Source organism: Gossypium hirsutum, chromosome D11 (genome assembly GCF_007990345.1).
Source record: "Gossypium hirsutum isolate 1008001.06 chromosome D11, Gossypium_hirsutum_v2.1, whole genome shotgun sequence".
In the NCBI taxonomy this organism is placed as follows: domain Eukaryota; kingdom Viridiplantae; phylum Streptophyta; class Magnoliopsida; order Malvales; family Malvaceae; genus Gossypium; species Gossypium hirsutum.
The window spans coordinates 22,296,706-22,311,810 of NC_053447.1; the positions used below are offsets into that span (position 1 = coordinate 22,296,706).

At 34.0% G+C, this 15,105-nt stretch overlaps 1 protein-coding gene across 1 annotated transcript; it reads right to left on the minus strand.

The window, feature by feature from the left end:
• Nucleotides 1-1,928: 1,928 nt before the first annotated feature.
• LOC107913073 (GATA transcription factor 18) lies at nucleotides 1,929-4,094 on the minus strand. Its single transcript, XM_016841517.2, has 2 exons — nucleotides 2,907-4,094; nucleotides 1,929-2,814 (listed from the first exon to the last, which is right to left on the minus strand). Exons 1-2 carry the CDS (start codon nucleotides 3,345-3,347, stop codon nucleotides 2,512-2,514), a joined length of 744 nt encoding a protein of 247 aa, XP_016697006.1. The 5' UTR covers nucleotides 3,348-4,094; the 3' UTR covers nucleotides 1,929-2,511.
• Between the last annotated feature and the right edge of the window lie 11,011 nt (nucleotides 4,095-15,105).

Here is a 15,105-nt window from a genome sequence, read left to right on the forward strand (position 1 = left end):
TCGTAAACCATCCAAAGGCCACCCATAAGAACTCTATTGTAGTCATTCTAGCTAGCAAGTTTAACAAGAAAGTAATTATTATGAAGATCAACAATCTTGTAGTCACTTGTTAACCCCCAGAGGCTTTCAATTCTATTAGATAGTGCCCTATATCTGATTGGTCTTCCGAGCATGCGTACGATCACCGTTTGTTTCATGCTTTTGTTGATCAAATTATGAACTCTTTCAGAGAAGTAGATTTGAGGGTATGGGGCATCTAAAGATATTTTAACATCACCCTCAAGAAATGTAATCTCCTTTTCATCATCCAAGGGGAGATGCACATCCTCATCTTTTTCCTTCATTCCCATTGCCCATTAACATCTCTTTAAAGGAAATCTTACGTGTTTCGGGTTCCTTCATCACCTGATCATCAACATCCACCAGATCGAAATCTTTGTTTTTTACTTTCTTAGTAGCTCGTAGCAGCTCCGTCGGTAGCGGAGAGCCTGAGCGTTCATTGCTAGCGAGAGCGTCCAGAGAGAGTTCCATTTGTACTATGCCTACTAAAATGTATAACGTAGTACTTTTGATTTGTAAGAGATATAATTCTATTGAAAAAGTTAATCATCATATTTAACTTTAAAAAAAAAAAGAAACAAAGGTCAGATTGAAAAAATTATCATCATATCAAATTTAACGTTATGCCCAGAAAAATAAATAAAAAAATACAAGTGAAATTTTGATCTGTTAAACCTAAAATAAGAATAATGAATAGGCCTGGTATGATCAATCTATTAAAAAGGAAACAAAAATGTGAACTGTGGGCTGGGCCTATTTTCACTGAAATAGGCAGTCTGCAATGTGGTGGGTAAGGCTTTCTTTTTTGTCATTGTAAAAACAATAAATTTATTTATATTTGATACAAAATTACATTTTGTATATTATTTTATATTAGTCTTCCCCCTAAAAACAAAGTTAATCTTTCAACTTATACCTTAGCCTAAACAAGTTGTTAACCTTTCACTTGAAAATAAAAGCTTATTAGGGTACCAATCAAATAAATAAGAAAAAAAGTATAGGGACTTATGTAATAATTCAATTTTTTTTTAAACATTTGGCGAACATATATAATTACAGATGGCAGAATAGATATAATAGATAAATAAATAAGACAGATGTTGAACCTTAAAGATCCAAGATGATGTGTGGGCATAGAAGACAAGTTCTGTCTAAAAATTTTGAAATGTGGGGTTTGCTTGCCCCATTCAAGGTTGAACACAACCACTTTACATGTGACCATCAATTCCATATTCGGCCTATTTTTCTAATTTGACTTCTCCTTTTTACTTATCCTTAACAAACATTCTTTTTGGTAATTAGACTTCCCCCCTCCACATGCACCAACCATCTTATATTATATTATATTATATTATTCATAATTCCAAATTTCAATATTTATAACCTTGTGAAAAATATCTTCTTCTTCTTTTCCTTTTTAAATGAAAAACCAATCTACTTGGATTTCAGAATCAACTATGCAGAAATAAATCTAACGTAAAGCAAAAATAGGGTTTGCATTTTGCAGAGGTGAGGCCAATTTGACGGTCAATATTCAAGTATGCGTGTGCGTTTCAGACATTGTCGATTTGCCCAAAAAGCCTAATGCGACAAATTATTGCTCTGCTATGTGCCTGAACCGCAAGGACAACCACAAATTGTTAATTTTCCAAGTATTTGGACCATTAGATTTTTCACTCTTAATTGAATTGAGGATTTCCATTTTTTTTTAAAGATTAAATCATGAATAGTTACTTAATTTACTACTAAGTCCCCAAGGCATTAAAAAAAATATTCTCTTTCATCTTAAGTTGTCTAGGAGTTGTGAAATTGAGAGAAACGAAAAAAAGAAAACTGAGGCAGATTCAGAGTCCAGAGTCTCAACAGGCAAAGCAAACTCCAGTTTCATAAACATTAAAAAAGAAAAGGTACCTACCAATGCTGCATTATGTAAGCAAAACACGTACTTCCTATATCCTTACATTACATCAGGGAAGGAAAGAAATATCAGTAATTAAATCTAAAGGTGCTGAACTCATCATATATCTGATAAAAATGTTTCACCTAGTGGGATGATGAAGACCAAGAAACTGGGGGAGGTCAACAAGGGGATGATATGTGAAGAAAGTTGTAACTCTAAAACAGAAATGTTTTACTAATATAGAACTGAAGGTGAAAGGAAAAGTTAAAGAACATGAAAAAAATTATCAAAATCAAAAGCAACTAAGAACATAGGATGATCCCGTTCTTACACCATCCATTGAAGACAGACAAAGGAGACAAACAAAGAAAAGCAAAATTTAAAAAAAAAAAAAAAGAATTTTTGACTAGGCGAAACGAAGACCATGTAAGCGTCACCATCATCGTGATACGTTTCAGTCATTGGTGCATGATCTTGACCGTCAATGGGAATCAGGGTTTCTTTTCCTTTTCTTTTTTCTTCTTTATTCTTTGATGTTCTTTTTTTTTTTTTTATCTTGTGAAGTCATGGACAAGGCTTGTTGGCCTGTCTGTGACGTTGAGTCTCCAAGAAAGGTAGGGGATCCCAGTATCAGAATCTCGATCAGTATCTTCAATGAACCTGAATTCATTAAGAGGCGAGAAACATGGCATTTTTTGGTTCTGATGAACCCATGAATTGTTGTGGTGATACTGATAGCCATGGTGTTGCTGTTCCAGCATTGAAGCTGTTGCACTCGATGAGTTGTTTGCATTTGCTGCTGTAGCTCTTCTTTCTTCTTTTTTGAATCGAATCCCGCAGGCATTGCAAAGTGACTGCAATTAACAGAAACAAGGATACAAGGTTGTTTGTTTTTTTTATCCCGAAGAAACAATGGAGAGATTGGGATTTGGAAATTTTGGTATACCTTTGGACCCCTCGGCCCGTTCCTCCAAAGTGGGGTTGAAGTAGTGTCGCAGTTGGCGCAGCGGCGAGCTAATAGAGGATCGTTGCCTGAGCCGTTACTGCTATTTCCATTGCTTCCACGGCTAGCTTTGGTGGTTTGGTGTGAATAAGGTGCGCTCTTGTTCTGCAACATGTCCCAGCAATAGTTGGAAATGCAAGGGTTACTACGTTCATGCCGGATATGCTTGTCGTCGTCTTCACAAAGACGAGTGGATGGAGTTCCCAAAGAGAGAGTGCAATCGACGGAAGAAGATGAAGAGGGCATGAAAGGGTACATGTTAGTTTCATCGCAAGATCGGTGGTTCGGCATGGAAAATAGCCACGAGGAGTTGCTTTGGCTATGATACAGGCCACATGAACATGGACCCACCATGTTTCCCTGAGAGCTACTGCACCTGTGCATTGTTTTCTCAATCGGTTTCTCTATGAATATGTGTCAAAGGCCTAACTATACCCACTGTCACCTCAATTTCAGCACTATGGGATGACCACGAAGATCGAATGGGGGCAGATTCAGAATGATCAAAAAACCAACCAACAATCGCCAACTGATCAGTGAGAACAAAATGAAAAACGAAGAAACAAAGGGATTGAAGATGAATGGAAAAAGAACAAGCTAATGCAATTGAAAATAGAAAGAATTTGATGGTGGGAGTGTATAGTTAAAGGGCAATGGCAGGGTAGTACGAGCCAAATAGTAAAACTGAGAGCCAAGTGCAATAATATAGCGTTTGAATAATAAGTTGGGAGGAAAGAGAGAGAGGGGGGGGACTGAGAAGAGTTGTTGTCTGGTAGCTTTATAAGCTAATAAAATGGCGAAATACCAGTCAGCACCTGCAGTCCACGTTGTCGTCAAATGCAAATGGAGAGATGTACATGCTTGTATAGCAAGTGAGACATAAAGATACAGACAGAGAGGGTCCCAGGTTGCATGTTACAGATAGAGAAATAAACTTTTAGAAAACCTCCCCAAAAAAAAACACAATAAACTATGCATAAATATAGTTAAAATACTACTAGTATACTTGTACTCTTAAATATTAAGTAAAGAGAAAAAAGAAAAATAAGTCGGCCAGTCAGAGTCTGGGTCAGGGTGGAGGGGATAGTATAGAGAAATAACTAATAAGGCTATACTATTTGCAAGTTGAGGACTTGGTGGTGTCGTGGGCAATGGAATTTATACTCCAAAACTGAAGGGGAAAAGGGAGGTGGGGGAGGGGGGGCGCTCGTAACAAAGCAAAGCAATGGGTTGGTCATTGGGTAGTCAAAAGAGGGCCACGTGACTAGCGGGAACAGTCTTCCATGGATCTGCCTTCTCCGATCACGAGGCCCTATTACTCTCAAACCCAATACATCAAAACCTCTGTCCGTATCCGTATCTCTGCCCCCTCTCCTCTGTCATTGCCAGCCTCCCAAGGAAAATGGAACATTTCCACCCCTCACCCCCCCACGCCCCTTCTCTCTGCGGCGTTTTTCCCACGCTCCAGTCCCCACTGCCGAAGGGTATTATTCACTCCCAGGATTTTATACCTTTCCTTCGTGCTCTCAGATAATAAAACCACCATCGTTTTGATTATAGTTTGAAAGAAAAATTAGTGTCTGAAGTTTAAAATTGTCGTTTTCCAAGTTGGATAGAGAATAAAGACATATTTTGTAATTTCCCATAAACATTGATCACTTAGTAACACTTGTTTATTTAAATTTTTTGTTGGTTTGTGATATCTGAAAGGTTTTAACTTTAACTATGTCTTCAATGATCAGGTATACAGGAAGGAGATAGTGATTGTCACGCACTGGTTTTGGCAGTGGGGGAAGGATAAATTAAGCTGATAAATTTAGTTATAAGTGTATTCAGCAGAGCTATGAACACTGCTATTATAACAACGGCGACTCCGTTAGTTGTTATAGTCATAGGCAAGTCCAATCCATTCGTCCCTTCCAAAAAAAAAAGATAATCAAGTTTTCAAGGTTACTATGATAAGAACCAAGCCGTACCCTGGAATCACGTGAACCTCTCTCAAAAAACCAAAGCCAATATCGTCATGATAATCATCTCTTCATGTTCCGTATCTAAAACCCATCACCACCACCCCGAAAAAGCCTTTTGGTTTCTAGTATTTTGTCTTAGCAAATAGTAAAATCCCCAACACTGGAAACAAGGCTAAAGGGGAAATGAAATGAAATAAATTAAATTAAAAATAAAGGTATCAAAATGAGATACTCTGCAATCATCAAAGCAACAAACATCTCTGTTTCTACTTAGCTTACCAAGAGAGAAAGAAAAGAAAGATGTTTGAGTCAAAGATGGGAAATCACAAAAAGAAAAAGGTCAAAAAAATTGAGAAATTAAGAAACCCCCCCCCCCAAAAAAAGGGCACACTCAGAAATGACCCCACATCATCATGGCTAAACCCCAAACCAAAATAAAAAACCCAAAATAATATTCAATTGATCTCATGAAGAATATGATGGAAAGATTCAAAAAGATATGAAGAGAGAGAGAGAAGGAGAGGAAAAAAAAAAGAATCAGATCGTCTAGAGATTGGTGAGGGGCCTTACTTAGTTCGACAAACGGGACGACCACCGCTTTCCAAAAGATGCTCTTCTCACCGCTTTGTAAACCACGAAAACACACACACAAAAAACCCTGTGAGTAGCCCGAGATAGTGTCGCCATTTCCAATCATCATTTTCCGCCACGCGACCCACAAATGATCGATGCGAGCGTGGAGAACACGCCGAGGAGAGGAGAGTGGGGGAGGAGCTCAAATGCCCATAAAATTCGAGGAGATCTTTTTTAATGGGAAACTCTGGGATTTGCTTAATCATCTCAAACCCACAAAACCCATCGAAGATGATTTAATGTTTTAGATGGCATTTTTATTTTTTTCGTGCTCCCGAATTGAATCATGATGCTATGTGACTCGTTGGGGTGGGGTCCACTAATTTTAGAGTTTAGGATAGTTTTTATGGTTTTTCCAAGGGAAATCAAAGCAGATCGTCTCAGGGGTTTTATCAATTCTCAAGGGGCCACGAGGGTACCGTGAGGGTGTAGATTTTGTTTTATTTTAATTTTAAAAATGTAAAAAAATTGTAGAGTTGGGTTGGGTTGGGTTTTGCATGCCATGCAGGGCATGCAAAAATGTGATAAACAAGGAAAGACCCTTGCAACAGGCTTTTAAATAATGAGAGACCGCATTAATTGAACATTCCTCAAAAGCAACGAGAATACAACTGGAATGTTTCTTGGGAGATTGAGTTTTTTTTTTTTTTATGAAGGATGGGAAAAGAAAAAGGTAAGTTGAGAAAAGGAGTGTTTGTTTGAAGAAGAAAAAAAAAACAAAGGATCCGACGACCCAACGGACCAACATTTAGAAAAAGGAGTGCTTGTTTGAAAAACAAATATATGAAAGATAAGTTGTTGTCAGTATCGGCATCTAATCTAAGGGTCACTGTAACCTCTAATTGTCGCCTCCAAGGAAGTCTAATCACTATCTTCTTAAACCTTACGTTCAAATTTTGCACCTTTTTCTTTTCTTTCTTTGGTCTTTTGAGTTTGTCCTAAGGATTAAACTCCTTGCACTTGTGCTTATCTGAATTTCATTTATTTAAATATACCAACTTATACATGGTTACATCAAATATAAATCCTAAAACCAAACCCAAAATAATTAATTAAAAAAAAAGATGGTTAGAAAAAGAAATGGATGAATGCCTTAGAAGGGTTAGGTATCATTGGACTGGATCTAGTCTTCCTTGACTGTCATTTGTATGCATGTCCTTTACGTAAACCCTTCCTTTTTTTTATTTTTCCCTTCTTTAAATACTTTGAATCTCTATCTATAACCCTTTTTTCCCTGCAACAAAACACAAATTTCCAAACCCAAACATTTATATTTTAAATGCTTAAAGCTTACGATATGGACACTCTTTTCTTCTTTTTTTTCATCCGCCATTTTCTTTTATGATACTAAAATATTGAATCAACAGTAAGTTTTTTTTCTTTTTGTGGCAGTAAATTCCATTCAGTTGTACCCTATAAGGATCCTATATTTATTGAATATAATTTGTTGACTGGTCTTTTCCCATATCTTGTCTGCTGCATCTTTATTCCTTCTGGCGAAGGAAAAAAGGTTGATGATCTGATGGCAGAAAGCTTTGCGATTTTAAGTTGTTTATATTGCACCTTCTACCTTACCTATTGTCCTATTGGTCTTTAGCAATGTAAAGCGTGATAAACGTCAGCCTTTATATATATATATTATATATATAAGACGTATTAGGAGATTATTTTTCTTTTTTCACGAAAAATGACAATTGATCATCATTCAGATTCCAGTTTTGAATTCACGGAAAAACTGCACTTCTTCTTCCAAATATCTGTTGGAAGATACGCTTTCTTTAACTAATATTTATATATATATATCAACTATGAAATTATATAAATCTCTATATGCATATGAAATACAATTTTTTAAGAGTTAATGAAATTTAATGTATTATTAATAAAAGCACATGCTAATACTTTCAGATTTGACACATGAATTTTAAATTTGTGCAATCATACACATTAAATTTTTATTTTGATTCAAATATATATATAAATCTTTTATTTTAATTCAGTTATATATATTATAAAAATAAATACATTTAACTTAGTTTTATATTAGATAAATATAATTATTTGTGTATGTAATATATAACATGAAATAATATTATATCAATAATAATGTTAATAGTTTATAAAAATCGAATTAAATCAAAATGTAATATATAAAATTACACATTAATTAAATCAAAATTAATGGGATGATGGACTATTAATACTAATTTTCTAACTATATAAAAATAAACTAATTAACACAAAGTCACAATCTCATATCCAATCCTCTTGATTAAGTAGTTGAATAGGGTAAAGCAAAAGATGGTGAAGTTAGGTATTGGAAACCAATCTTAGCCATTGGAAATGAAATTATGTCGATATCGGAAAACCCACAAAGTTGAGGATCTCATTTTCAACTGATAATGATAAAAAATCAAAAGACAATATGAAGAAAGTTGTAATTTTGTCAGAAAAAGAGAAGTCCTATTATTAATCAGAAGAGTGGAGCTTCGGGAATCAGTCAGAGGTAGGTGTATAGATATATATATATTTGCTGGTGCTGGCAACAGTATTGTTCCGGAGATCTTTTTGACGCTTAAGAAACTTTGTCAATTGGAACTTACTTGACTGTTCTTCTTTGTCAAAAGAATAATTATTATCAATATATATAAATAAAAGGAGTAAGAGTTTAATGGAAGCTGATGAAGTGAACAGCTAGTTCATAAATCATGAGATTCCAGATCTGTGCCTAGGATAGCTAAATTAGGAGCTTCCTCGAAAGCTTAATATTTCCCCTGCTCGTTATAGCTATCCTTTATCGTACACATAATGATATAATTAAGAATCATTCTATACAAATCTCAACAAATTTGTAGTAAAATTATGGAAAAAGGAAAAACAAGTACACACTTGGTAGTAGCATGTTAAAATAGATAAATAAAATCAACTACACTTTCAAAGTTAAGAACAGAGTTAACTTGAATAAGTAGTAGCATGTTTCACTTAATTTCTCTTTTAAAAAAATGACTCTTGTTTTCAGAATGATAGTGGTCCAAAACTTTGAAAATAATTATGTTAAGGATAGTTATGTTCAAAATAGTGCTTCAATTTAGAACGGTTGTCATTCAGTGTATTCGTCATTTGAGAAGAACTAATGTTCAGAACAACTTTTGTTTAAAATAATTGTACTTCAAGGACAAGTATGCTCAGAATAACTATTGTTTAGAACATGTTTTATCTAGAAAAATTGTATTTTTTTTTCTAGAAGAACCATCATTTGGAGCAAGCACTTTCAAGAAAAGTCTCACCATAGAACAACTCTTGTTCAAAATAACCTCTACTAAAAACAACTATGTTGAGAATAATTCACGTTCAAAATAACCCTTATCTAAAAACAATTTTCTTTCAAGAACAACTCTTCTTTTAAGAATAGCTTGCATTTCAAGAGATGTTGGCTAGAAAATATGTCACAAAATATTGCTTCACCAAGTAAAAGAAATGGAAATAATCTTGGAATATGATGAGATTCTTAGTTTGTATCACTTTTGGGATGTTTCAAAGAATTTAATTTGGTAAATCAAATATAGAGATAGTTTTATAAACCTTAAAACCTTAATTTATGCTTTTATGAGTGAGTAAAAGTCAATTAAAATTGACTTAATCGTCCAAATATATTCGATTAAATCAATTTTTCAATTTAAATGTGTTGCCCTATTAAATTTATATATATTTTAAATATTTATACTTGAATTTAAATTCAAAGATATTAACCAAACCTAAAATATTATATACCAACCCAAATTTATAAACATTAAATAAATTTTATTTTAAAAAATTGGATCTTTCTTTGTTTAGGAATTCGATTTGATATAACTTGATGTTTGAATATTTGTACTAAATATTGACTTGGTATGATTGTATGACTTTGGCACTTTTAAAATTTTAAGAATATTATTTTATTAATATATTTTAGCGTAATATTTGGTGCACTATCAATGAAGTTCTTAGACTTTAAAAGCAGTATCAAGGGGTTGACAAGTGTCCTATAAGATATAGTAAAATATTTATAAAAAAACATGACAATTTTTTTATATAGCTTGTGGAATAAAAAATACACTACTGGTGTAGTTAAACTCCACAAGCATAGTTGAAATTGTGACAATAGTCTCATTTCTTTATATATAAAAATATATTTATTTATTTTAGGCTTGAGCTCATATCGATTTTAAGCTCGTGTTATTTTAGGCTCGAGCTTTCTTAGGCTTGAGTTGTCACAGGGTCAAATTTTTTCAAGTTCATACCATTGTGAGCTTCAATCGATATGGGAGGGCTTTCAACTTTGGGTATGTTTTGCTAGCTCAATCCACGGTGTGAACCACCATAATTAGTCATTCCAACTTTTGTGTTGTAACACATACCAACCAGGCATAAGAAATGAAAATTGCATTGAGTCTGGAAAGCATACAAAATTAAAATGATTGAAGCAAAAATCCATTAATAAATAAAGCAATTATATACAAAGAAACACCTTTTTTAAAGTACTTAAGTTATTTGAACAAGCAGAATGAAGGTTAGTGTAACACCTCGTACTCGACTCGATCGCCAGGTCTGAGCTACGAGATGCCACATTCGTTTTCGAAGCAACTACAATCATTTATATTCAATTTGAGAACATTAAAACATTTAAATACAAGTATCAAATGTGTATAATAGGATATAAAATCATTTTGGGTATTAATTGAGCTTACAAAAGCTCTTTTGCTAACCCGAGGTCAGATTAATTCCAAATTGTAAAGTTTACAAAATCTTAGGTCGACGTTGCGACTACGAGAGCTCCACGTCATGACACAACATACTAACTTGGCCCTCGTTACGACGTTGAGGGACCGACGTCGCGACGTGACCCTTGTTCTTCTACAAGTTAATTCTATAGATTGCCCAACAAGCATTTATAGCATACATGAATACCTTAAAGGCTTCAATTAATCATTTACCATAATTTCAACCTGTTAAAAACCATTTACCAAGAAATCAACACAATTTACATGCATAATTACTAACCATTTTGACTATTTACAATACAAATTCTCAAAAATGACAATTCAAAACATTTGAAACAAGTAAAATCTAGGTACATGCCATTTGACCAAAACTAAATAAGCTATACAAACTTAGTTGAGTCGAAAACGGAGGTCCGAATGCTGACTTCACTTTCCTGGGGCTTTAAGAATACCTGAACCCATGCACAAACAAACAAATCGTACGCTGAGTAAAAGGGTTCAATAGTACATTTATGATTCAAGATATATATACCAAGGCATTATCAATATGTTTTAAGATAAGACATGGGTATATACATCTAATATTCAATCAATTCATGTTCCAAAATGTCAAGCGATTCCAACTGTGGACTTGTACAGGTAACATGCTTATATCAATATCAAACAATCTATTCAACAGTGTAACTTATATGACCAACTCCAACTTATTTAGCAATTAACAATTATTCAATACATATTAATTTTCGTATCATTCAATAACCAAGCATTCATTAATGCATCTTTACAAATTATCAATAACATTATATCTTTCATATTTCATGGCATTCATTTCTTTTACTTTGATTTCATACCATTCAGCTCATTTCTAGAGTCTATCTGTCACACCTAATTTTTAATAGAGGTCCGAAATTAAGAAAAGAGTTGGGTGTTAATTGAAAGAAATCGTAGGTCTGGCAACCTCTACTGTAAAATCTGAAAATTTTAGTGGTTGAATGGAAAATAGTTGAGTTTTAATTTTAGCTCAGTTACATTGGAATTGACTGGTTATTGAGTGGGAAACATAATGATTTCAGTCATTGGTTTTGATGGGTTTTTAGGTGACCATGCGTGTAAGACTATATATAGATAAAAAGTGTTATTTCGAGGGGGAATTCTTCTCGGTTCTGTTTCATTTTCTTCTTTTATTCATCTTTTTATTTAGTTGTTCCGAAAAAGAGAAAATTCAAGGAAAGCTCTGCATGGAACAATGAACAAGAGGATTGAGTCTGAAAAGATAATAATATAATGAACTAGTAAGCTTCTTAATCTTTCTGTACGTATGGATTTGAGAAAAAAGAGAAGTTAGGGGGTTTCTATAAATTTTGAAAGGTTTCTGCAAGTTTCTAGAATCTAGATTTTGAAACATGAAGTCATTCAATTTAACTGGTATATTTGGTTGTCATGCTTAGCTAACCAGGATGGAGGAGACTCTGGTTGTTGGAAAAAGCTAAGCTGGCAGAGAGGAAAGACGATAGGTGAGTTTCTGTACTCCACTATTTGGGTGTTGTTCTAGTTGTTGTGCTACTTGTATGTTCTGCACTGAGTTCAGTTTGAGTTCTTTGGCCATATATGATCTTTGTTGATTGGAAAGGTTATGCATGCATATGGTTGTGCAATTATATGAATGTCTACAAGTATGTTATCTGAATGTATGATATGGATATGTATTGATGAATTGATATGTGGCATACTCCGTGTTGTAATAATGAACGTAATGTTGTGCGTGAAATGTATATTTATAAAATGTGGAGTATGGAAGGAATGATTTGGCAGGTTAGTTGAAGATAGGAAAATCAATGTAATGAAGGAATAGATGAATTGAATGCGAATTAGAGTCACCGAAATATGAAATGGCCCGGCCATCCGGGTGAACACTTAGGTGTTCGAACTAAAAAGGAGGACTTAAGGAAATTTGGATGGATAAATTGTCTACTGGCTCTATGGAGTGACATCATGTAAATGATCTACTAGCTCTACGGAGCAACACCATGAAAATGGTCTACTGACTCTTCAGAGTCAAAAGTCCACGTCTAGCTATGGCATGATCTAGTTGAGGATAAGTTCACCTTTATGGCAAAATGAAGTATGCTAATACAGGAAACAAGGAAGCCATTAGGGCATATATGTGGAAAAAAGGATTTCCCTTTAGAGTATTTGCAAATACATATCCGCCATTTGGAGTCCGCCAAGGATTATCTATTCTGGGAAAATCTACTAAAGACTCTGTTGAAAGAGAGTCCTTTAGGACTACCAGATAAAATGGAAGGGTTCGCCAATGGCTATATTAAATAGAAGGTTTGTTTGGGACTACCTGATGATGGGAAAATCCATTAGGACCATCTGATAGATGAAATTTCCACCCGGACTATCATTATTGGAGAGTCCGCCAAGGATTATCTAATGAGGGGAAGTCCACCAATAACTACCTTATGGTGAAAGTCTACTAAAGAATATCTGATTAATGGAATATCTATTTGGACTATCTTGAAGGGGAAAGCTAGTGAGGCTATCTTACAAGTACAATTCTGCAAGAAATGATTAGTTCTTAAAATTATTGGCCAAAACTTATACTCAAAGGCCACATACGAGGATGTAAGTAAACAGGTTTTCCTCTGGAAGAGTATATGCACAAGCTAAGTTATAAGGAAGTAAATGTCAAGATAATGCAATAAGTCGATATTGAGTTCGACGCAGAATGAAGGAATCAAGGTAAGAATCCATCTTTTTGGTGAAACATCTCCAAGTTCGCCAAAGTTAGAAGACAATTTGTATATCTGCTTGCGTGGCTATCTTTTGATGAGTCAAACCAGCAAGGTAGAATAAAAGTATGAGATGAAGCTTGACAAAGTCAAGTCTCAAAAAGTAAGTTGTCAGAAAGAGTATGATTACGCCCAAGTCCGCCCTCGATATGTCCGCCAACGATACGTTCAAGAAGAACAGATAAGCGTCAACCACACCAGCCAATTGCGAGAGCTTATATGAAACTCAGAGAGTTTATTTACGTGCATTAATTCTTATTATTTGTAATATCAGACATACTGAAACAATTATGCTGATGCGTAAGTGCGTAAGGGTGTTCAAATTTTAGTTAAAACCGAATTAATCGATTTAATTCGGTTAATCGATCGATTAACCAATCTAATTTATTTGGAGGTCAGTTAATAATTTTTTAAAGTTCGCTTATCAGTTAATTTGATTCAAAATTGGTTAATTAATTGAATTAACTGAAATAAATAATATATAATATATATTAGCATCCCAACCAATCCCCAACCCCACTAACCCAACCCAAATAAACATTTAAAACTCAACCCAATACAAATAATTAATTTAATTATAAAAGTAATTTATATTAAAAAATAATTTAATAAAAAAACTAAAAAACTAAAAAACGAAAAATAACTCGATAACTTGCACCCGATTCCGATATTACCTAATCTCCCAAAATCCTTAATTGTTCATCCCAATCGTTCGTCCCTAAATCCCTAATCATTCGTCCAAAAATCTCTAATCGCAAATACCTTCCCTTTGCTAAAAAAAAGGTTCATTTAAAAAAGAAGAAGACATTTTCTGTCTTTTTTTCCTGTTTCCTTTGCTTCACTCTTTGACTAGAAATGAGTATTTGAATGTGTTTTTAATTGAGGCTGGTTTTATGTTTGGTTTCCGAGAAAGTAAAGGAAGAGTGTCGAAGATTTTGGTTGATGGAGTTTAATATAGCTTGGCATTTTACTTCAAAATGGAGATAAATTCCGAGAAATGTGGAGGATTTTTTAATTTTTGAATTTCTAGGGTTTAATAGGGAGAACTTTAAATTCCTTTCTGCTTTTTTGAATTATGTGTGTAAATGTAGTGGTGCTCTAGAATGTAGAGGATGGGAAAGCTTACAGTGAATGAACCTTGATTTTGGGAAGTGTCATATAATTGTAGAGGCAAAAATTAACATTCAAATAGGCCATTTTGAATTATATATGTAAATATAAATTAGAATTGAAAAAACTTGTTAGAATTCTTTTCAACTACCGAAAAAATGAAGTTGAAATTTTTTAGCTAATATGATTTCTGGTTCAAGATGTGGTAACCAAAGAAACCTATGCAATATGACTTTAGTGGTAGCCTGACAATCAAGACAATATACATGGGTTACAAACATCCCCTTAAATACCTCTCTAAAGTCAATAGAGAAGGTAGAATAACTGCCTCAACCATCAACTTCCTTCCTTCTCTCACCTAAGCTAATCTCCTATTCATAACATTTGTTGTGACTTGCAACCCATTGAATGAACCACCTATCCGACCTCCTCCATCTTCTCCTTTGTCAGCAGGCAACAATATTAATTGTTACCAATATATACAAAAAAAAAATGTAAGAGTTTGATAAAGTGACCAACTAGTTTAGAAATCATGAAGTTCCAAATTTGTGCTCAGGAAAGCTATATTAAGAGCATCTTCAAAAGCTCAAAATGCTCCCTGCTCTTTATAGGCCTCCTTTTATCATACAAATATTGAAATAATTAGGCAGATTTATTCACGATGTGAAAAGGGAAATACAAGTATTTAGCAGCTATTATCATTCGACTTATATATTGGGCCTTTGTTACGTAACTAGATAAAAGAAAGGGCTACAGCAGTCCTACTTGACCCGGTTTCTAAAGGTGTATGAACTTTGGGCTTTTATTGTTTCAATCTTTTAGTAACGTGTTTAACTTATTGGCAAAAAATAAAATAAAATAAAAAGAACGT

What these genes read in the sequence shown, in the direction of transcription:
- LOC107913073 (XM_016841517.2), bottom strand. Translation starts at nt 3,347, where the DNA reads ATGCACAGGTGCAGTAGCTCTCAGGGAAACATGGTGGGTCCATGTTCA. An exon ending in ACGGGCCGAGGGGTCCAAAG is followed by an intron (nt 2,815 to 2,906) that starts GTATACCAAAAT and finishes TGTTAATTGCAG; the next exon opens with TCACTTTGCAATGCCTGCGG.